We start from the raw sequence: 23,398 nt of genomic DNA, 5'->3' as shown, positions 1-23,398 counted from the left end.
ACATTTGCACAATTGAATAAAACCGTTTTGATTTTTTTTTTCCCGTTTTTTTTTTCCAGACTCTGGCTAAATACATACAGAAACTGATTATCAACGTTAATATAACCTTTACTGTTAGTTGGGTTGATTAAGGGGCGGGGCAGCCCAAAGAGAAAAAGAGAAAAACGGCCAATAGAAACGGTCCTAAAGGGCTAAAAAGGGAGGGGAGGTGATAAGAGTGAAAGAGAGAACTGAAATACAGGAAGTGAAGGGAGGGTTAAACTGTGTGTAAAATTTGTGTGTCGTTTGCAGCTCTGAATGGGAATCAGTGGGCATGGGGGGTGTGTGTGTGCGTGTGTGTGAGTGTGTGTGTACTCTGAGGAAGATTAAGGGGGCAAAGAGAAGAAGTGAATGAACATTTTGGAGGGAGGGGGCAAGAAAAAGTGTCATAGCGGGGGGGGAGGGGGTTAGGATAACAAGCATAAAAATCACTGATCAAATATCTATCGAACTAAAACAGACAAGGACGAGAGAGGGACACTACATCATGTATTGCGTTGACTTTTTTTTTTTTTTTTTTTCCATACTAGCTACTGTGTAACTCAGGGTTTAACATCTATGTATCTGTGTGTCATGTGCTAATGTGCTAATGTGTGGTGTCTGTGTCTGTGTGTGTATAGATGGTCATTTCTGTGCCGTCCATGCAAACTTAAAAGTGTTGGACTTTTTAGAGTCAGTAGAATGTGTTACCAAAATGATCTCTGATGAACCGACGACCACTCCACTGTGAACTGAAACTGCACAAAATCACTTCAGCACAAAAGCAGAGAGAGAATGCTGCTGGTAACAAATGCAACTGAATACCTGTTTGTCGTGTCTCTGTGTGTGTGTTTTGTTTGTATGTATATGCGTGTGTGTGTGTGTGTGTTTGTAACTGTTTGTCTGGCGAGCGAATCAAGAGGGCATCGTATACCAGATCACACTCTGGCTCGCCGCAGAAAAGCAATCTTCTAACAATGTACTGTTGCAATACACATATTTGTACTAATGTCAAAAGTTGAAAGCAGTTAAGTATATGACTCCTAGTAATTCTAGACTTAGTATTTCGGCCAGTGGAGCTATATTCTCTAGCCTAGTCTTGGTGTCCGTGTATTACAGTCCTGTGGTAAGCCCGACGCTGTTACCTACTCTTAACCTACGAACACCTACAGCACTCGTATGCTTAATCCCTACCAATAACGGCTAAAAAGTCAGAACCTCTGAATTCATTTGGTGTTGGTGTAAGAGACGGCGGCGTGGCCCAGCCCTTTGACAATGAGTGTAGGCCTACACTCACGGCTGGGTCAACTGTCATGGTTGAGTTCATAACTGAGGGGATGTCTGACGCGACTACATTAACACTTACATATATATATATAGTCATAGTTTTTTTCCTTCAAAACGGCATCTCATAAGAGCTTTTTCCATGTCAATTTTGTGGCACACGATAGAGCATCAATCAACATAGTATGAAAATAAGGTGCTTCTTGTTGACTTGCCTTTTTTAACATAGTGAGCTCATTTCAACCTCTCTTAGTAAGTTTATAGAGATTACGATGTTCATGGCCAGCATCTCTCAGGCAGTATGTCGGTCTACTGCTTTTACATTTGCAGTTGTGCTACCAGCTATTGGTAAGTTGTATTTCCGTAGTCAGATGAAACCTACTATGGGGGACACATCTCATTCTCTACAAACATAAGTGCGCTAATAAAACAATTCAGTATCTTAGAAGTCTCAAGATTGTGAGCGGCACACTCCGGTACGCCATGAGGCCTCCCTCTCTCCTGACATGTGAGCCAACCCAGAAAGCCTCTGCCGTGTTTAGGCCGAGGGGCTTTAGGGCAGGGGAGTGCTTCCTGCTGGTCTAAAGTGACACACCAGAGCTCTGCGGGGGCAGCAGCTCATGGTGGTGGGCTATCAAAATGACAACCGTTACTCAATCACCACCAGAGGGTGGGGGGGGGGTGGTGGGGGTGGGGTGGGGGTGTCTTTGAGGCTTTGTTGCAACACCCCTTTTTATATGACCGGCTGCCTCATTAGGCTGGCCTTTTTTCTTTTTTAAATAGACTTTGGAAATAACCTTAGAAATCTGAAAAGATTCCCAGGAATCCTTGACGTGGAGAATCAGGAGTCCTTTGAGCTTCATTGCAAAGTTCATGACTGAATGTGTGAGGCCAGTCTGAAGGGAACTCTGCCTGGCAGCAGTTACCCAAATCCTCACAATTCATTTCCATCTTTTGCTGGGCAGCATATATTCTTTTATTTTTGGCCTTAACTCCAGAAGGTGCCCCAGAGTTTTTCATTTCTTTGTCACCTGGTAGAAGACTGTCCAGTGTGGTTTAACATTTTTATAACAAAGTGCTTCTTTGTCTGAAACCACTCTGTTAACATTCTGACGTCTCTCAAATAGATCTCTACCTTTAAATGTAGTTCTACATGTCATAATGATTTACTTGGGCGCAGAGGACACCCCTCTTAGACTGTCAATTCACCTGTATAGGGGCTTGCTCTAATTCATTATATTGAAATACAACATTAAGTGCTTTTGTTGGGATAATACAATCAAAGCATTGGGAGAAAGGGGCAAGGGGTGGGGGTCGGGGGGGGGGGAGATATAATATAATAATGCACTTTTTTTTTGGAGGAGCAGAGTAATATTTTGCATACTTTAGGGCTTAAGGTGCATAAATGCATGGGGTCTTAGCACAGCTAAGCACTAGGCTTTGCTACATGGGTCAAAGTAAGATAGCACGCTAATACCATGGTGGTGCAGAAGTGCTCCTGTGATAAATTACCAATCAATCAATGTTGCTAGTAAGTATACTAACATTGTGTTTTTAGCAGTACTACGGGGGGTGGGGGGGGTCACTGCACAAACGAATGGTAAATCACTTTGTTAAAATCTTACTCACATATCCAGAGTCAAACTCTGAACATCTCTCTGAATTCATGCAAGACAAACCTCACACGAGACGGCTATGGCAACAAACACACAACTACCGACCAGGCCTAGATGATGTAACCATGGAAAACCACATCCAATCTGTCACCGAAACCGCACGCTTAACGGCTGTGTGCAGAGATTCCAACAATGGGACCATTAAAAAAATAAAATAAAAATAATCAAGTTTAAAATAAGTTATCGTTTAGGTGGTGGGTTGTAATGGGGGTGGGGCTTCAAGCTTATTTTACTCCGAGTGCGGGAGGGAGGCATTTAGGATTTTTGAGGGGTGGGGCGCTTACAGACTCATGGAGAAAAACTCTCTTCATAAAACAATGTAAAACCACATGAGAAAACTAAAAAGGAAGTAACAGCTAACTGCTTTAGCCTACCACGTGGAGCAGCAGGGAGGACCTCCTGCTCCAGGTGATAATGTGCACAGCTAGCAGGCAGGGCTACAAAAACAGGGAAAGGCAGTCAAACACAGAGAACTCTCTCAGAGCAGTGCATCCTGGGAAGGGTGCCATCACTCCTCCTTCTGTAGTGCTCCGTCTGACGGGCAGTCGTCAAGGCAACAGGGGGCCTCCACTTCCACCCCCTCTGATTGGTTGTCTCTGCTGGCTAAGGCACACGGGATTGGCTGGGCCAGGGGGGCCAGCTCCAAGGGCTGGCCAATGGCTGAGGCTGCTGAGCTGCCGTTCAGCTGCTGAGTCGCAACCTCTGGCGTGGAGGCCGCCTCCTCTGAGGGCTTTGGGGGACTGCTGGATGGGGGCGGTGGCGACGTCTGGAGGAGGACAGTCGGACAGAACTTTAACAGAACAGCAGGGGCCATGATGTCAAGTAGGAACGTGACGAAGAGGGAATTCATAGCTGCGATTACTCATCATGTGGGAAAACGTACGAGATTCAAGAGCTTTGTGTAAAAGTCTGCCCGTGCCATACCTGTGTTCTGTTGGTAGGTGCCTTTTTCACCGCCCTTACTTTAGCTGGAATCTCTTTACCCCTCCTGTGATGGAGAAACAGAAAGGTGCTTGGATCAAATGTGGAACACAACGAGTATCAGTAGTCTGCTTTAGGGCTCGATCCCACCAGCGTTTTCAGATTCTACACAGAATAGTTGGAGGAGTAAAGCCAAACTAAAAAATACCTTCATTCTCAGTCGTTCGCTGTATTGATTAAAAGATCATCTTACTCACCCTCTTCCTGCTCCCACTGACACCACATGCATGTTGAACCCCCCTCTCCCACGGACTGGTTTGTTCCCAGCCCACTGGCCAACGACCATGCCAGCTATCTCCAGTTTCCCTCCCTGAGGGGGGATGGACTGAAGGCCTGAAGAAAGAAGAAAAGGAGTGACTACTGAGACTTTTCCTGTTGTAGAGCCTCAAATAACAACCTAAAGCTGTGTTCCAATTCCATACTACATACTGTATACAGTATGCATACGTATGTGTTTTTTTGCAGTTAGTATACAAGAATTCTGGATATTTTACTGCTTTATATTAAAAGGTGGAGTCTGACAACACCCAAACAGTCAGTGCTCTTTTTTTTTTTACCATCCCTCTCACTCCCACCGCCTCTCTCTTACATCAATGGCCTTTTCCCTCTGTCCTGTGCACGAGCGGAATATTGTCCCGTGTCTCGGTCCGAGCCACTTAGTTTGTTTCCCCATTTACAGAGCTAGCGGACCGTGAGATGATATTTGCTGAATTTGAAAAAGGAGTATATTGGATTAGAATCACAGACTGCACCTTTAACAGGAAAGTATGCAATGCACGTGCCACAGCGTTCAGGTTTTATGCACCCCATAAAAGAACAACCTGAGGTCTGCAGCAACTTTGTTTAAATCAAGTATAAGACTTTTCTGTTTAACACTGTCTTTTATTCAATTTGGGACTATTTATTCATATCTTGGACTGCACTTTAGCTGCGCTGTAATTTTTATATTACATAACATTTTTAAATAAAAAATTTTTTAAATAAATTTTTTTTTTAACTATTTGTGTCTCTTTATTGCATTGTGTTTCTTTTATAGTTGGTCCTATAGCCTTTTATGCCTTATGTAAAGCACATTGAATATCCTTGTTGTTGAAAGGTGCAATATAAATAAACTTGTCTAGCCTTTGTCTGCAAAGGCAATCAAAACTGTGACTTTAAAAATGGCACTGCCAATCAAACTTAACAGAGACCGCAAAATGTTTTTTCCACAAATTGAAAAGTTACTTTCTGTTTGCTGGGGTGTCCCTGCAGCAGTTTCATCACCATCCACAATTAGTTTTAAGTATTTCCCACTGTCAATAGCTCCTCCATTTCCATTTATGCATTGCCTTTTGAGGGTTCTTTATTTTCTCACTTTTCCAGCGTAAACACAAAACATACTCAAAAGCTGCTTAGAACTGGTGTGTAGTATGGAACTGGGACAAAAGCAAAGATGATGTCTACAATAAAAGGTATGTGTGGAGAAACCAGGAGGTCTGTACCTGGGAAGGCTCTGGGTCTGTGCTGGGCAGGGTGATGTGGGTGATGCGGGTGATGATGATGATGATGATGAGGCATGTCCATGGGGCGGGGTGGGTAGAGGGGAGGCATGGGGTAGAAAGGGGGCACCATGGCTGGGGGGAGGAAGGCAGGAGGTGGAAGAGGAGGGGGAGGGGGAGGAGGGCGGGACAGGTTGATGCCCTCGAGGATTGCTTGACGCATCTTCTCCACCTTGGACACCAGCTCCTCCTGCAGAGCAGACATAACACTGTGACTGGAGTAGAAACGTCCCGAGTTCAGGACCGGTATCAGGGCCTCTAGTGTTCTCTATAGCACATCGCGTCACGTCAGTTCCAGGAGTTGCATTCTCCCAGTTAAGCTTTTATTCATATCATATAAATAATTTAAGCTTATAAACTTTATAGTTTTGAATCAGGACCTCCAGGATTTGGACTAGGTAGCTCCTGAAAAATAAGGTGGGCTGAATTGAGAAGGCTACAGATGTTATTACAATGCGTCAGATAAATATATTTACCTAAATGTTGAATAAATAAGTATTGGATCGGACTGGAAACCAAATATTAAAAAGGACTCGGATCGGGACCAAAAGAACTTGATCAGGAGTATTCCACTTACTGACAACAATCTTACTTACAAGCAACTATTGTCTATGGGCCCTTTAAACAAGGCACTAAAATGCTTTTTGAACTAAGTTTCATTAACTTATAACTTACTTAAAGGGGTGATAGAATGCAAAACCGAGTTTACCTTATCATAGTTGAATTACGACAGTTTGGTGGGTAAAATAGGACATACATAGAACCTCAAAGTCCCACTGACAACTCTTTCCTACGCAAATCTCACAATTTGAAACTGCTGCTGAAAATGGGCGAATCTCAACCAAGCTAAAAGTTGACGTCAACTCCTCAACTCCTACCTTATTTGGCTCTACCTTCTATCTTTGTAACGCCCCAAAATTTACATAGGCCACTGACTGTTCTGAGGTCAGTTAGTCTTCTGAATAGGTCGGGTTTGATGCCTTCCCGGTCAGCCTCTCCCCCTTCACAGACCCGCTATATGAGCTAGGGCTCTGTCAGGATCTCACACACGAGCTGCGCTGTGTACGTTAGAAAGAAGAAAGTTTGCAAGTTTTTCAAGGATACTGAAAATGAACCACGGTCGTAAATGCAGTGTTGCAGGCTGTAAAACGGAATACTGGCCCAGAGAAAAGTGTTTAGAACGAGTATGTCGGACAATGGAGCGTGAGTTGTGGATCTAACGCCGCGGCGCAGGGGACATGCCTGCAGGGCTAAACTCTCCGCTAAATTTCCCTGCGCTGACTAGCTACAGGGTGAGTTGTGATTCCTTGCCTTGGACGTTTTTTATGTCCCAAGGGTAACGTTATAACAACACTAGTTGTAATGAAAGTTTCGAAACTTCGCATTTTGTCTTGGCTGTTTTAGCCGTGCTGTAGTCGCTGCTTGTGCATGTCTGTAGTGACTGTGTGTGTGTGTGTGTGTGTGTGTGTGTGTGTGTGTGTGTGTGTGTGTGTGTGCCTCGTCAGAGCTCCTGAAGTCCGACACGTCTTACCAAATTTGCAATTTCGTAAAACGGCCCATATTGAGCTTTAAATAGTTGATTTCTCGCATAACATTGCAGTGTCTGAAATACGAGAGCTGCTGTCTCGTCTCCAATGTATGTGTATGTGCTTCGCTCAACCAATCACCGTGCAGCTCATTTAAATATTCATGAGCATACCATATTCGGAAGAAAAGCTGTCGTTCCAAATAGGGCCATATTCACAGGGTATTCACAGACCCATAGCACAGCACCTGGGCCATTTTCAGCCCAACCAATGTTACATACCCTATTCGGAGACCTTAAGGAACAGTGTGAAATACCCTATATAACCATTCTATCACCCCTTTAAAAAAGACACACATCCATCATATCCTCAGTTGATTTCTGCCACAGGAATATATACATATACGTACATACCTGCCCTTCACACATGTCCAGCAGAGCGGCCCGGTCGCGAGCGGCCCGGGCCAGTTTGCTCTGAAACAGTTTCCCGTCAAAGAAGCCCCAGGGGCAGCAGTGTTCCCATGGCAACGGTTGGCCACACACATCATTGATGAACAGCGCTGTGTCGACACCAGCCATGAACAGAGAAGCCAGCTGCACACCGCGGGCATCCACCTTCTCCACCTAACAGCAAACCGAATGTGAATATTTTTTAACTGTAGGCAGACATGAAGATTAGAAAAGCTAGAAGAAGTGAATGGCGCAGAGGAGTTGAGAATGATGAGGTCTTAGACCCATGAGATGTTGTATGTAGCTTCTAACACCAAAATCACTTCAATTAGTCTTTAAAGAGAAAAAGACAGCAATAGGTTTAGTATATTTCGCAGCTGTACCACAGAGTTTGACGCATTTGGACTTGGATCAGGGCGTAAAAAACTTGACACATTTCATATACATCACTTATTATGAAAGGTAACTTCCTTGAAAGTTCACAACCAAAAGATGGATTTAATAGTAGTTTATCTTTTGAAATCATGCCAAAATCCCACATTTACTATGATAAAGTCTTGTTGTTGTTCCATTTCTTTTCGGGCCACAAACTGACCCTCCTTTCATGCGGTCTCAGTCTGGTTATTTGGTTACAGAGTCAGACTGACCGCTTTCAAATCAGCACCCACAAACTGAACAAAACAGGCAAAAGCAACACGGTTTGTTTGAACCGAACCAAACAGGTTTGGTGTATTACTCTTGTACATCAAAAGGTTGTGCAACTCAAAAGTGCACTGCCCAATGGGACCTAATCAAGAGCACGAAAAAACAAGAATTGTGTGCAGAAATATCCGTCTTCTGTGGAAAAACCCTGATCAATGATTATTCAACAATGACGGCGTAAGGACTGGGGTCTCTCACCTTGAGCTCCTGTAGCTGGTCAGGTTCGTAGAGTTGGCTGGAAACAGCCTGAGCCAGAAAGGCATCTAGCTCGTGTCTCTGGAGGATCCTTCCTCCAGGCCACTGCATCATATACCTGAGAGAGAAGGAAAACAAAGCCGACTTTACACAGCAGAAACACAGAGCTACAGTGTACTGATGTTTACAGTTTAGTGACAGCATTAGCACTTGCAGATGCACTGCACAATGTAATGCGGAACTACTGTTAGATACGCGGGTTCTTTAGGGAAACCTAATCTGTAGCCCCGCCTTAGCTCTGAAGCCGATTGGCGCTCTGCCTATGTAGCTGAGCTCCGCCTAAGTATGCAGTTTTAGTGAGTCAGAGATAGCAGCATGGACGAGTATGGCGAGGGGTGGCGATCCACAAGAGTTAGAGGACCCGCCGGCCTCTTTAAGATCGCAAGTTTGGGAAAACTTTGGTTTCCCAGTCAGTTACAGTAGTACAGGCGAGAGAGTGGTGGATAAGACTGCTGTTGTAGATTAATACTACGTTTCCAGCGTCGCGGCTCCAAACCGTAACGTTAGTTGGGACAGATGCCTTGTTTCTTCAGGCTAACTATATTAGCTTTAGCCAGGCAGGGAGCAGCTTTCTGCGGTGAAAAATGGCTGGGCGATGTCGTGATAACGTTGCATTAATCAGGTAATTTAGTAGTAGTCTTAGCTAGCTGAGAACAGAGATGCTGTATTTTTCCCTCCATTGTACCGAACTCGTACCGAACCGTGATGTCTGAACTGAGGTAAAGAACCGAACCGTGACTTCTGTGTACCGTTGCACCCCTAACCTGATGTGATTTCCAATACTACAGTCCATAGTTCACATATTAATAAGGTAAATGAACTTCATTTATATGGCGCTTTTCTAGTCTTAGTGACAACTTAAAAAGCGCTTTAAAATGCAAGCCAGCATTCACCCATTCATACACAGATGGCAGAGGCCACCATGTTAAGTGCCACCTGCTAATCAGGAGGGGAGGGATAAACATTGACACACCAATGGCACAGGGAGCAATTTCGAGCAATTTTCCGAAAGACACCGACTTGTAGACTGCACACTATGACATGTAGATTGCAGGTGCCCGGGATCAAACCACCAACCCTTCGATTAGCAGAATACTACTTTACTACCTCCTAGCCACAGCTGCCTGTAATAATATTAATAATAGCGAAATGCTTTGATGATTAGCGCAATATTAAATATGTCCGCATCACTCGTCATGATAAGAAGAAACCAAAAACAGTTTAGCAGGTAGTAAACACACTGTTCTGCAGTATTGTTTAGTTTGTCTCAAAAGATGTTTCGACATGTCACAGTAAGAGATGTGTAAACAATACAATTGGTGATGGCTTAATGCAATTGAGCGGCTTCTGTTTCAGGGTCCTGGTATTGTGCATGCTGGCTCACTGAATAGAACAGAGCCCAACGTTAATGTTATTAGTAACAGCTGTGCTTTATCTACAGTACTATGGCCAAGGCAGGATGGGAAGAACAGGAAAACGGTAGACTTGGGAGTGTTCACTTATTACTTCAAAGTGGTTATCTTCTAGTCTCGCAGTCACAATTTATATATCTTAAATTAGCCATATCTGCAGTGTTTGCAGCTTGTTTAGCTCCTTTTAAATGAGCTGAATGATTGCATTAGTTTCAATAATGGATTTTATTTGGATGTTACTGCCAGAGACGGAGGCTTTGCGGCCATTTTGCCATTGGTTTGTTGACACCTCCTGTCGTTCTTTCAACCAAGTGGAAGCTCGGAATTTCCCAATACCCACGACTCTGAATAGATTGAGGCTGATGTGAACAATTTTTCTGACTCGGCAGGTCAATTAGACGAGCTTAACATGCGAAGCAGTTGAAACAAAGCCTAACCCAGTCTTGTGGGAATGTTATGTGGCTTAAACAATTAATCAATTATAGAAATAAACGGCGATTTTCTGCGGATCTACAAACAGACAGATCTGCTTAAGAGAAAATGCATCCACCAGCTTTAAACCTCCACTTAGCAACATCGAAATGATGTCACAGTACACAGGGGCAACACAGTGCTACTGAAACCAAGAGTATTACTGAGCAAAATATTTAAATTAATTAAGTGATGTACCCACTAAAGTTTGAAAATCACAGAATTACTTCCTACTAAAAAACACAGCGCTCAACATAGCTGGTTGTACACACTGTGTATTTTGCAGTGAAATACAGAGATAAAATGGGTAGCCTTAAGAGAATTGATTTAGTAGCAGTAGACATTTTTTATTTCTTTCTTTTTTCGATTCGTCTATAAAATGTCAGAAAATAAAGAAAAATGTTGATCGCTGATTACCAGAGCCCACGATCCCACCCACGGTGAAAAGAACGGAGCACAAATGTTGAAAGACACACAAGGTGTTTGACTCTCTTACTGAGGTGTTCATGGAAAGCTCACTTTATTTAGGACAACACACACACAAAACTAAACTACACTAAACCTAGCATTGGTGTCATACCTGAGCACGCAGCACATGAGCAGCAGATGCTGAGGGACCTGTGCTGGGTTGAGGAGGGCTGGGCAGTCAGAGCGTAGGCAGGCCAGGAAGGCCCTGGTTCTCCTGGAGCGGTCCTCACTGGCACGTCCCAACCACAGCCGCCGCAGGTTGGGGCAGGTCCACTCCCTGAAACACAGGGCCGGGACCAGCTCCGGAGTCAGGGCCGACTTGGCTTTACCGCTGCTCCACTCTTTGACAATCACTGGAGGAACTGTTAAAACAGAGGCAAGAGAAGTGTGTTAAACATGTACATGGTTTGAAAAAAACTGATGTTGGTACAATCGATTCTTTAGAGACAACGGTACAGGTGTTTCAGTGCCGGGCTTTGGAGCAGGCTGTTATATTAACGTTGATATATTATTCTAATCATGTAGCTAACACACTCCTCTAAAGCCACTAACAGTGAGAAGTCAGGTAAGGGTTCAGTGTGTCATTGAAATATAGGCCGTTGTGTCTATCAATGTTGTGAAAGTAAAGGTATAATTCCAATAGTAGAGAACAGACCTTTCTAACAGCAGATATAATAAGGTAAGGATAAGGATGTCTCCATTACATTTAGATATATCAGTAAGCAAATTAATGAGATCAATAATTCCTTATTGGTCAGGCCAGGGGAAAAAAAAGAAATCTATATAGTTACCGTTATCTTTATTTTGTAGATCTGTGGAAAGCTTTAATCTCTGGCTGGATTCCCAGAAAAAAAAAATCTAAGAATAAATCTGTTCTCCATACGCGCCACTCTGTCCCAGGACCTACCTTCCAGGGGAGCCCTCTTGCGGAGAGCGAGCCTCTCCAGGCGGCGGTGTGTTTCAGCCAGACTGAAGAGGACGCCGTAGGCATACTGTCTGCCAGCGCGGAACAGCAGAGAGGCAGGAGGCAGCTCAGAGTTACACTCATCCTCTATACACACTGGCATCTTCATCTCTCCCTGAGGGGTGTGGTGGGTAGAGGGACAAATAAGGACAGAGACATTACAGGGAGGCTCTGACGAGGTTGATACATTACTCCCTCCATCGCCATTTTTATAACCCTTGTTAAACTAGACAAGATGACTTGGGGGCCTTGCAATGACAGAATACACACTTGCAGATAGGGGTGCATGACATATCGACTCAATATCGTTATCGCGATATCACGTTGCGCAATATTATATCAAAAGTGTCGTGATAAGTATGCACGATTTTGTTTATACTGTGGAGCGCTGGGTCCCGTCCGTTAGCTGTGTGGCTTAGTTGTGTTTGATTTAGAACCCGCTTGAAACGCTATAATGATCATCATTTCATTGGCCAGTTACCGAGCCACTTGCACGTTAGTGCACGTCAGCGCACGGGTCCACTACGTGACAAACCCTATGGAATGTGCCACATGTGTGCATATTCCGACAGAGTGACAGTGTAAGTGAAGAACTAGATAGAGACAACAAAACGGAACGAATCAGAGAAGTGAAAGAAAAGTTGTGTCCTGTTCTCTTTATTTATAGATGTTATACTGTCCAACCAGTAAAACATGTCCTGTTCTGTAGACATGGTCCTTATTTATTCATGTTGGACCAGTCCAATATGACTGTCAGTTGAAATAAACCTTGTGTTGTATTTGTTATGGATCTATTTTGATGCGTTTTCCCATAACTTTTGTAAGTTTACATATATTTAAAAATGTCGAAATTAATATCGATAGCGCAATATTCATAATCGATATCGCAATATCCAGGGTTCATACGCATTTTAACCAATACTTTTCGGCAAATTTCCATGACTATGTATTCCTGAAAATGTCAGTCGACATTATGCAATAAGAATGAAAATCTGTGTTAAAGTTAACCCTCAGAGGTTTAACAATAAAATGAATGACAGTTTATGTGGTTCATAGTGGGATTTCTAATATCGCGCCCCGAATAGAACGGTGAGATTAAGACAATGTGAAAATACATAACTTTTCCAAAACTTTCTGGGTCTTTTAATGTTTCCAAAACCTTTCCAGGCCTGGAATTTGCATTTTTCAAATTCCAAAACTTTTCCAGGTTTTTTCAAAACGTATGAACCCTGAATATCACATTTTGTCAATATCGTGCAACCCTACTTGCAGAGACAAATGCAAACACAAATAAAACATGAATGACATCAAAGTGTGGAAAACGGTTTACCTTGGTCAATATGTGATAAATCTGGGGGTACATCAGTCCTCTTCGGTGTCTGTGCTCAGCTACACGAAGAACCTCAGCACTGACCTGAAATGGGAAAAAAAAACAGGAACATGGTGACTAAACGCAACTTTTCAACACAACCTACAACTCTATAACTACATTTTTATTTTTATTTTTTAAATCACTCATGGACACACACCTGAGGCAGAGGGGGTGTGGTTATGTCCATGTGACTCCGCGTCGCCATAGACAGCAGTGACGGAATGTGTGACACGCTCCCGTTGCCTTGGGAACCATCTCCGGAGGCCGAGCCCCCCCTTCCAGCAGGATCCTCCCACCGAGAGGGCTTGTCTGTCAAATGGCTGAGAGAGAGGCTTCATGGTAATGTTTAATCATCCTGGCCTGGCATTCATCATGGTGTACGTGTTTATACAATATTTGAGTTTCCGCAGAGAAAGTTACTATGGCAGCTTAAGGAAATTAGCAGTAACTTACGAACCTTAGAAACTTAACATAAGTCCAAGGCCATTCAGAATTTTAAACCCTTTCTTTGGAAGAACGTGCCCATTTCAACCCTCATCTAGAAATTACCCAGAGGAGCTGTACGTGAGAACGCAAATGTCTGAATCAGTTGGATCAGACATCAAGCAGACTTTACCCTGCCAGCCCCCCCGAGTACAAAGTCTGTGTAATGTCCGAAGGGCTAATGTGTGAATAGAGCAGCTCATTGTCCGGGGAATTCACACGGAGCGAGTGGCCGTGTTGACGATGTTTCTATCATGCAGCTGGCGACAAACCGGAAGGAGAAGAATCAACGATTTGTCGAGCGAAAATGTCGACGCCACCCCATTGCCTAAACCAAACGAACAGAGTATTTCCAGTCAGTGAGAACGGGTATGACACGGGCTTTCTCCTGTTGCGTTCTAAATGCGTGAAAGGGAAACAACACCTGTCAACAATTTCTTCCTCACAACATTTTTTTTTATGTATGCAATATCGTTCAAGTTTTTTAAGTGAACTTGTTGTCATACACTGGCATATTTATTTCTACTTTATGTATTTTTTGTATTCATTTTTCTCTCCTTGTGATTAGTCAAATGCCCACATCCTTGTTTCTCTTCAATAAAATTAGAGAGCTGAAACCCTAATAAACCCTCTGTGTCTTACTTTGCATTGCTGTCGTTAGGTTCATCTCCATCTGATGACGATGAAGGAGATGGAGAGGGAACAGACTGAGTGGCGGTGTGATGATTGGGTAATCGATTTCCCCCCTGAGTGGAATCATATGGAGCCGACCAATCAGAGAAGCCCATCTTGCTCGTCAGCGAATCGTTGCAGTCTTGGGACGGTGGCGGCGGGTTCGGGAACAGAGGGTTGGAGCCAGGTCCATATGGAGCATTTTGATAGGGTGGCTTTAACCCCGGAACCTGGGGAGGAGGGAACTGTGATTGGAGAGGAGGGAGGAACAGGAGAAAGGAAAATGGATTGAAAAGGGAAGAAAAAGAAGGAGCAGAGGGAAGGGGGAAGGGGGGGGGGGGAGAAGAGATGTGGTTTCAGGGATGTGAACTAATTCTGTCCTATTTTATTTCAGATCAAACCAGAAGCATCTAATCAGGGATGGTGGGGAGGGGGGGGATTTGGGATGTGAAGCTCCCTCCTCCTCCTCCCTCAGCCAGTTTTTTCCTCTGAATGAGCACATGCCACAAAGGGATTTCAAAGAGCAACAAACTTAATCCACTCTGCTACATGTAGATTCATGTAGAGAGCAGAGAACAAATTACACACACATCAAAGAGGACAAAGGATTACCAAGCTAAGGAATCTACCTGATTCTTTCCAGGCTGCATAGGTCCCATGTGACCAGGTGGTCCCCCAAATCCAAACCCAGGTACTGAGCAGGAAAAAAACAAGGATGTAAATGAAGATTTTCTTCTAATACATACATATTTATTTGTAAGCCAAACCTGATTACGTAATGGTGTAGACTATTGGTTCTGTTGTCTAAACTTGTTTACTACTCACAGATAAAAGAGGAGGGCCCCATGTTGGGCGAGCGAGGTTTGGAGGCGGCGGAGAAATACTCCACAGCTTTCTTGAATCGCTCCACCTTGTCCTCCATACGAGACTGGAAAGGAAGGAAACAACGCATTATGTTGACTGCATTACATACTGGGATGATGACTGTGAAAATGTTGTCAAGCCCAGCTGAGGGATGCACACATCTGTTGCTAGGTTATTCCCCATTCAGACCAACTCAAGGGCCTGGAGGAAACTGGTAATGGAACTGGAAATATTGGGTCATTGGTGTTAATTTGTAATCATGTGTTTTCCAAACTGACCTGGCGTTAACACGAGTATGAAGCGACTCAGCTTTAATATGAAAGTGAGCACAGTTGGCATTAATAACTAGAGGATCAGTACGGCTGGGTAGAAGTATCTTTTTCTTACAGTCAACTAATCCTATGAAATAAATCCCTAAATTAACAATGTGTTGGTCTGGTTCTCATCCACAAACCCTTGTGTTTCTATTGGCAACCTAAAATCTTTTTTGAAACCTGTCAAATACATACATTATTTATTTATTTTTTTTAGCCTAAACAATTTCCTAAATCAACTGGGCACTGTAGTTTTTCGAAAATGTTACTGATAAAGGAGTAAATGGTGTATTTGCTGGGGACAATTTTCAGTGGGGGATGAATACACATTTGGTGGTGCTCTAGTGAGTACTTCTAGCAGAATCCTGTGTGCGGGATTGAGTCAAAATCAACGGCAGTGTGTGTGTGCTCATAATAATGAAGGAACATGTCACCCAGAGCAACAGTGTTAATCATTAATGTGTTTTAATAGTTTATGGACAACAATGGAGCTCTATGGCACCGAGGAAGAAGATAGCTCAGACTTTGGATCACAGATAATACTTATTACTTAGAGAGTGTCATCAGACTTATCCTTTAAGGTCCAAGTCTAACAAATCTGTCTACAACTGGCGCCTGCAACTGATAATGGAATATAAGGATGTGCTGCTGTAACTCAGAGAATCAGTTGTTTACTGGACACACTTAATATGGCAGCGTGCCTCAAATATTTCAAAGTGTAGACATACTTCACCTAACGGAGAAGAAGAAAAAAAGAGAAAGACAACACTAGAGGAAACATTCTCATGACAAAGGTGAGCTTCAAGTCCTTTGCCTAAACATTTATCTACCATACATCAAGTCACTGTAAATCGTTTTTATCACAAAGCTTTATGGTCCTTTGAGAACATGCTGGGGCCAGTACAACACGGTAGATTCATTGAAAATGACGGTGGCTAAATGATAAAGTAGAACTAATATTACAAAACCAACAGCCCAAAACCCCAAAAGGGATGTCATACATTAGAAGGAAAAAAAAAATAAAAAATAAAACTCACTTTGAAGGAGCTGGAACCACAACTTTTTGCATTTTTGACTCTGTTAATTTTCAAAATTGTTGTCTATTAATTTTCGCTCAGCCATACATATAGATTTGATAGGCATAAAGATGTGGATTCAATAAAATGCTGCTGAACTCCAACCCTTATTTGCGCAATCACAAATCACTTTAATAAGTGTCTTATTTGTAATAAACACTGTCAACAAGCTTCTTCTGATGAATTAAAACTAGACAAACCTGTATAACACATACTGTAGACTTATATAACGTGTGGTGCAATTCTATGGTTGAACACTGATATGTGAGGAAGTGCAGATGCTGACTCAGGGTCTTGTGTCAACAGTGATGACCTACTTAACCATCAGAAACCGTCCGGTCAGAGACGGAACATGGAAAACCTATTTCAATCAACTCAAATTAAACCCAATAAAAACCTACTGTGTAATTATGACGGACAAAGGGGCACTGTACACTTGACCCACCTGTGACTGTTTGAAGACATCTCTGGCGATGGCGTCGAGGTTCCCCAGGTCTTTGATGGAGGAGACGTACTCTGAGACGGCCTTGATCACCACCTCACAGGGCGGCAGCACCAACTGGTGGGCTCGCACCTGAAACAGCAACAGTACAAAGGTTGTAATCCACACACACCTGGTTGGGTGGGGAGTAACACTGTGAGAGAGCCACATGAAGATATTTAACTCTGGGGTATTTGTCATTTTTATTTAAGAAAGTAAAAAAAAAAAAAAAAGTTATCAGGTTTTGAAAAGGCATTAGGGCGATCCAATGTACTGGTCGGCTCTAATGCCTATAGTTACTCAAACATTTTTTCAAACGTTATTGTATCCAAGTTTAAAATTCTGGTATCGTGAAAACCTTAAACCACATATTCTCTCACAGCCACATGTGAAATATTTGGAGCTAACATTCAGAAGATGCCATCATTTCAGGCTAAATAAGCTGCATCTGATTCTGGCTATTCATCTGAAAAGACTAAATTGCCTCTGTTGTTGTAGACCATTACCCATAATCTGGTTATGTTATAGGAATTGATTACAGCTCAACATTGTAATATTCATATTCATGGAGAATGCACTGCCAATGTCATTTCGCTTTTTAAGTTACTGACATGTTCTGTTAAATTGCAGAATTTACATAAGACTGGTGTCATTGCTAAGCAATAACACACAAGGTGTCCAGATACAAGAAAATAAAGTGGAGGCGAGGAATGCAGAGGAAAGCAGCGAAGTGGAGTTCTCTTTGCGCAGTCCTTTGATTTCACATATAAATACATATGATAAGTAAAACCGTGAGGTAGGGTGCATAAAAATTGGTCTAGACCACACATTAAATAGTCTAACAATAGAAAATAGACGTTAGACGCAATGTTTATATACTTTACAAATAGTAAGTTTCATGTTTGTGGATGAAGTGTAGGTAATTAATATGTTCAAAGATGACAAAAATATCTATAACTATATTATCATGGTGTGCGACATCTAGTCCTTTTTTCTCCTGATAACTAAAATACATTTTCTTCCACTTAGTCATTCATTCCAATCATTTCTATCAATGTAATGATTTTAAGACGTCATTAATAAAAGTCAACATTTCCTGCATTTTTCACATTAAAAGCCTTCTATTGATGAGAAAGCATTATGTCCCTAATCCACTGAAAGGATTTTATTGTGAAAGACCAGCAAATTAAATGGGAGATCAGAAAACCCTCTTTCCTCTAAAAATGATAATGTACTTATAAAACGTGGAAAATTTGAAATAAAAGCAAGTCCCAAGTTAAGGTCTGGTTCTGTTTATATTTGGAGGTAAATCAAGGCTCAAGTCACTATTTGACTAATTAAGAGTATTACATGATTGTTAGAGCTATTATTCTTGCAGCTCAAGCTGTGGTTTGCAGAGGACTTTGGATTTAGGAATAATATGGCACCTTAAGAGAAGCTAGTGGGTGTTCTGGTCCCAGCAGACTCCAGTGGAAGGCAGCCAGGTCCTCATCAGGCAGAATATGATTTCCTGCGAGACAGAAACTCTTTCAAATGCTTGCTGCGTCAATGAACGAGGACGACAGACAAAGAGGGGTGCCAAAAATACAGCTTACAAGTAGGGGCGTGTGTTTCAGGGAAAGAAATGTTGGATAAATGATTGCTTGTGTGTATTTGTAAGTGTATGCGAGTGAGTGTGCGGCTCCTAACCCAGCAGAGCAGCAAAGCAGGGCAGGTGCTGTGTCTTCAGCCCGAGCTGCCTGGCAGCCTCAGACAGCAGGTACTGATGTGTGGTCAGGTTCTTGCCGTTCCAACTCAGTTTGAGCGCATGCGACGAGAAGTAGGCGGGTACGTTGCAGAGGGCAAACTCAGAATCCTGAGCAATGAGGCCAGCGAATCCAAAGTCCCTGTAGAGAGACAGCACTTCCTGGTGGTGGTCCTCCAAAGTCTGTACAACCTGTAGATGCAGAGGGGACAAACTCAAGCCTGCTGTGTCATAAAAACACAAAGTCTAAATGGAGTTGGAAATGGGTAACATCGCGCTAACCTGGTTTGCCATGTGTTTGATTCAGTTGTTATATTTCAAGTAAAAGCAGCACAGTAGTTTAGAGCTTCGTTTTTAGATTGATTTATTCATCAACAGAAAATTAATCTGCAACCAATTTTAAATGTTTTTTAGTTTTCCCAAACTTTACCCAGTTCCAGCTTTTCTCTGAACTTTACTTAATATCGATGCATTTTGGACCGTTAGACAAAACAAGTAACATAAAGAAGTCACCTTAGACTCTTACTATTTTCTGATGTTTTATAGACCAAACGACTAGGGCTGCAACTAACAATTACTTTCATAGTCGTTTAATCTGTCAATTATTTTCCGGTATTAATCCATTAGTTGTTTGTTCTGTAAAATGTCAGATAATGGTTAAAAAATTCAATCAGTGTTTCCCAAAGCCCAAGATGACGTCCTCAAATGTCTCAACAAGCCGAAAGTTTTATTTTTTTCTTCTTAAAAATGACTTGTCGATTAATTTAATAGTTGACAACTAATCGATTCATCTTTGCAGCTACATACTCAATGTATGAGGAGGATAGAGGTTACAGACAGTCAGTGGTGCTGCCACTCTGTATACCAACAACAAACTACTAAAGCTCCACAGGCCTCGCAAAAATATATCTGGGGAACATTTGAGCTTGCACCAATCTGTTCCAAATCACTGGGGGTGACGCAGATACCTGGACCTAGGGCAACCTAATTGATTCACAGCCCACTCACGCGGAACCCAATTGGTGGGTGAGGTGCCTGGTTATGCCAGAGAGAGAGAGAGAGCAGGAGAGCTTCACAATTATGCCAAAATTGGTATGTTAATCTTGTTAAACAATGTCGGTGTTAATCAGTGTGAAAACTAAATCATTACACTCAGTTACTTCATTAAAAATCTATTTAACGAGCTGGTGATCAAATCTGTGTCTTCAAATGAATGCAATATATGGCAGTGATGGCAAGGCTGATTATGAAGAAACTGTTTCAGGACGTTTTGAAACAAATTGATTAATGTGTGTGTGCCACTCACCAATAATAATACTACAACTAATAACCAATGTAAACAAACCAGAATAAAAAATATATATATATATATATATATATATATATATGCAACGATTACAAATGGACAGACTGCCTGCAGCACATGTAAAGTTGAGTAAGGCACCAAAGCTGCATGGAGAGGAACAGCAATGACTTTAGTAAAGGTGTTATTCAAGCACAGGTGAGATACTTGAAGCTGCAGAAATACTACTGTTTCTCAGGATACAGGGAGGAAAAAAACAAAAAAGTACACATTGGAACTGTGAGTAATGATGCTGTATACACACACACGGCGCATGAGAATGTGTTGTACTGTAATGTGGGTGGGATTGTTCTATTCACTATCCTCTCATGATACACTATGGCATTGTGCTTTTTTAACACTAGCATGCAATCAGATGGGAAGGTAGACTGGAAGCAAAAAGAGACAGCCAGGTAAAGTTGACAAGAGGGAACCATGATAGTCAATCAGCGGTTTTGATGCATTGGAGGAACATTATGAGACCAATTTCCTTTATCAAACACATGTAAGGTATTCTTTGCCCCATAATAGTAGAGTAGGGCAGGTATAGTACACCCACCAACTGTATTTCATATCAGAGCAAATACTATTGTGCTAATAGGTCAGATATATAAAACATATTTTATATTTTAATATTCTCAATCACCAACAAACTGAAATGCAAAAAATAAGTTTAATACAAATGTACTATTGCATAGGCAATGGGAACCTATAAATACTCTATCCACTCAGCAGTTGTTCAACAATGTATGAAAGGTTCAATGAGTTCATGTTATGTAATATACAGGCTAGACTGGGTCATGTTGTACTTGCTCTAATTCATGGGCTGGTTTAGCCAGTAGCGGCTGCATCATATATGTACAGTATTAGCAGTAGTGTATACATTTCTCCTCCCAGTAGAGCAAACAAAAATATATCCGTGAGAGGAGCAGGGCAGCTACAGGCATTACGGATACAATATATGCTCTGCTGGCTATAAACAGCCAATGCAAGACAGCCCGTTTGACAGCTCGGGTCTGTATGTATTTATGTATAATATTAAGCACATATCCAGATTGACTCATTTCAGTGGTTAGGGTTGGTAGTTGCACTTGTTACCCAACTGGAAGGAGTTAAAACGGCCCTGGATGATGTAAGCTGCTTAATGGGCGTGCAACAAGAAAGGGCAAGTGTTAAATGAACAGCACGCCATATGAACACAATAAAACAACTGCACACAACCATGATCAAACATTGCTCACCCGCACTCGGAAGCGGAACATGGCGAGGCGGACGCAGTGGCTGAGGCAGGCCGGGGGCAGGAACCATGCCCGAGGAGGCGGGGTGGCCTTGCTGCCGACGTGGTTGACTATCAGCTGCGCCGTCTGTCGCTGGCCCTGAGCTCGCCGCGCCCACTCGGGCCAGCGCTCCTTCCCCAATGTGCCATTGAAAACCACGACCAGCTCCAGGCCACCCTGGTACAGACAGGCCTGTGACAGGGCAGCCAGGTAGCCCAGCATGGCGTTCCACTCGCCCCCGCACACCCAGTCCGTCTGGTAGCCGCCGTAGAGGCGCTGCAGGCCGGAGTCAGCGTCGATTAGGATCCTGGCAGGCGGGGGCGGGGGAGGCATGGGCCCTGGGTGATGTGGGTGGTGGTGTGGGTGATGGTGGTGAGGGGGCTGGCGGGCCGCGGTACGGGCAAGCTTCAGGAGGTCCACCGGGACTGCGGCCCCGGGACACCGCTTCTCTAAATACTCTTGAAAACCCTGCACTCCCATGACTGTGTTGTTAAGCCGGTGTGTCTGGCCGGGAGCAGGCTCTGAATACGTTCTGTACGCCGTGTTTGAAATGTGATGTGGGGCGAGACCGTAGCTAGCTATGCACTTTAGGCAAGCTAACTGGTCTCCGATGTAGTGACTAACTGTAGTTTAGTTAACCCTGCAAAACAACGTATCTATCACCCAGACTAGTGAAATGAGTCACCATACACCGCTGTATACGCGTGTCACTTATCTTTACTTATTCCGAAATATCGAAATGCCAATTCCTCAGTTTTGGTCGTGGGTTCTCAGTTTAGTGTCCATCCCTATGGATTTTTGGTGAGATGCCAGCAAGGCCAGTGTAGCTACCTACAACCAGAAAAAGTTCAACACATTTCCTGCTCCCATAATTTTGCTTTAACATAACCAGCTTCAAAAATGTAGTTGGCAGCAAATAACGGAAATGCAGCAAGGTGGTGGATATTACTGAAAAATGCCAATAAAATAATTATCCTGCTGGTTTGTGCACATGAAACAGATGCAATACTGCGCATTAGTTAGCACACCACAGGCTAGATGGCCAGTTCGCGGACATGATGTTAAACCGAGCAGCTTGCAAAAATGGTTTTTTTTTTTTTTATCTGACAACTAAAATATTTGACATTTATTCTGCACTACCTCAGGCAAATTTTAGCATATTTGTATCGGTAGCTTGTTGGCTCGCAGGTGTCAGAATATTAATTAGAACAAATTAACAAGCTATGTGCCTGGCTGACTGGCTAGCTGTAACGTTACTAACGTTTGCTAGCTATGTGGCTAGCTGTTAGCTGCTGGCAGGGTCCCCGGCGTGATTTGACGCGTCAACTCCCGAAGACAAGTCCGGGGCGGACACGACGCGGAATGAGATGGATGTTTGACGAAATAAAAGAAAAGTAACTAAAATAAAATAAAAATAAAAGCCCGATGGTGCCTCCCTCGCTTTCTTCCACACTCACGGCTTCATGTTGCAGAGGGGAACATTACTTCCAAGCGACATCAGCCATCTTGCGACTTCCTCGCGGACCAGTTGAGTGGGAGGGAAGGCGGAGGGAGTGGAGGGAGGAGGCGCGGTCGCGGGGGACGCTGGGAAATGTAGTCTAATATGAGTATCACGTCCTACTTGGACAGATGTGGTGGGAAACAGAAAGAAACTACAACTACCAGAATGACAATATCGACGGTTTGGACGGGGATAAAAAAGCTGGAGAGCAGAAATTTCTCCAAGTGGACCTGAAGTGATTCAAGTACAAACCCCGTTATTTGTAGTTACCTGTCCGGTGCTATTAATATCTCCTCTTTAATATCAACATGTAAATATTCATAATATAACGCTAGCTAAACTGCTGTTATGGTAGGCCACTGCTGATGCGACTGAAGTACTTAACAAATACTTAAGCAGTGAACATATAGCTAAGTAATGAAAACCAGTTAATTTAAAAATCAAACATGAATTAGCCGTTATTAGTGCATGAAAAATGAAAAAGTCGTGTAACAGGTAGAATGGGGCTGACTGCCCCGTTCATGTTAA

General features: G+C 43.0%; 1 protein-coding gene across 2 annotated transcripts; it reads right to left on the bottom strand.

Annotated features, from left to right (window-relative positions):
- Positions 1–58: 58 nt before the first annotated feature.
- On the bottom strand, positions 59–22,920 carry fam120c (family with sequence similarity 120 member C). 2 transcript variants are annotated; one of them, XM_078255891.1, is made up of 17 exons: positions 21,334–22,920; positions 18,696–18,942; positions 18,434–18,516; positions 16,971–17,099; positions 15,097–15,199; positions 14,901–14,965; positions 14,242–14,516; positions 13,274–13,436; positions 13,075–13,158; positions 11,688–11,859; positions 10,893–11,142; positions 8,373–8,487; positions 7,437–7,646; positions 5,441–5,687; positions 4,157–4,292; positions 3,903–3,966; positions 59–3,768 (listed from the first exon to the last, which is right to left on the bottom strand). In XM_078255891.1, exons 1-17 carry the CDS (start codon positions 21,847–21,849, stop codon positions 3,487–3,489), a joined length of 3,141 nt encoding a protein of 1,046 aa, XP_078112017.1. In that variant the 5' UTR covers positions 21,850–22,920; the 3' UTR covers positions 59–3,486. The 2 variants fall into 2 exon arrangements, with proteins under 2 accessions (XP_078112017.1, XP_078112018.1); XM_078255892.1 differs by having other exon boundaries at positions 59–3,744.
- Between the last annotated feature and the right edge of the window lie 478 nt (positions 22,921–23,398).

This window comes from Sander vitreus, chromosome 7, assembly GCF_031162955.1.
Source record: "Sander vitreus isolate 19-12246 chromosome 7, sanVit1, whole genome shotgun sequence".
Classification (NCBI taxonomy): domain Eukaryota; kingdom Metazoa; phylum Chordata; class Actinopteri; order Perciformes; family Percidae; genus Sander; species Sander vitreus.
The sequence above is the reverse complement of the archived record's forward strand: the minus strand, read 5'-3'. Positions and strand labels throughout refer to the sequence as shown.

What these genes read in the sequence shown, in the direction of transcription:
- fam120c (XM_078255891.1), bottom strand. Translation starts at nt 21,849, where the DNA reads ATGGGAGTGCAGGGTTTTCAAGAGTATTTAGAGAAGCGGTGTCCCGGG. An exon ending in CAGACCCAGAGCCTTCCCAG is followed by an intron (nt 4,293 to 5,440) that starts GTACAGACCTCC and finishes TTCTTTCTTCAG; the next exon opens with GCCTTCAGTCCATCCCCCCT. An exon ending in CACCTACCAACAGAACACAG is followed by an intron (nt 3,769 to 3,902) that starts GTATGGCACGGG and finishes GTTCTGTTAAAG; the next exon opens with TTCTGTCCGACTGTCCTCCT.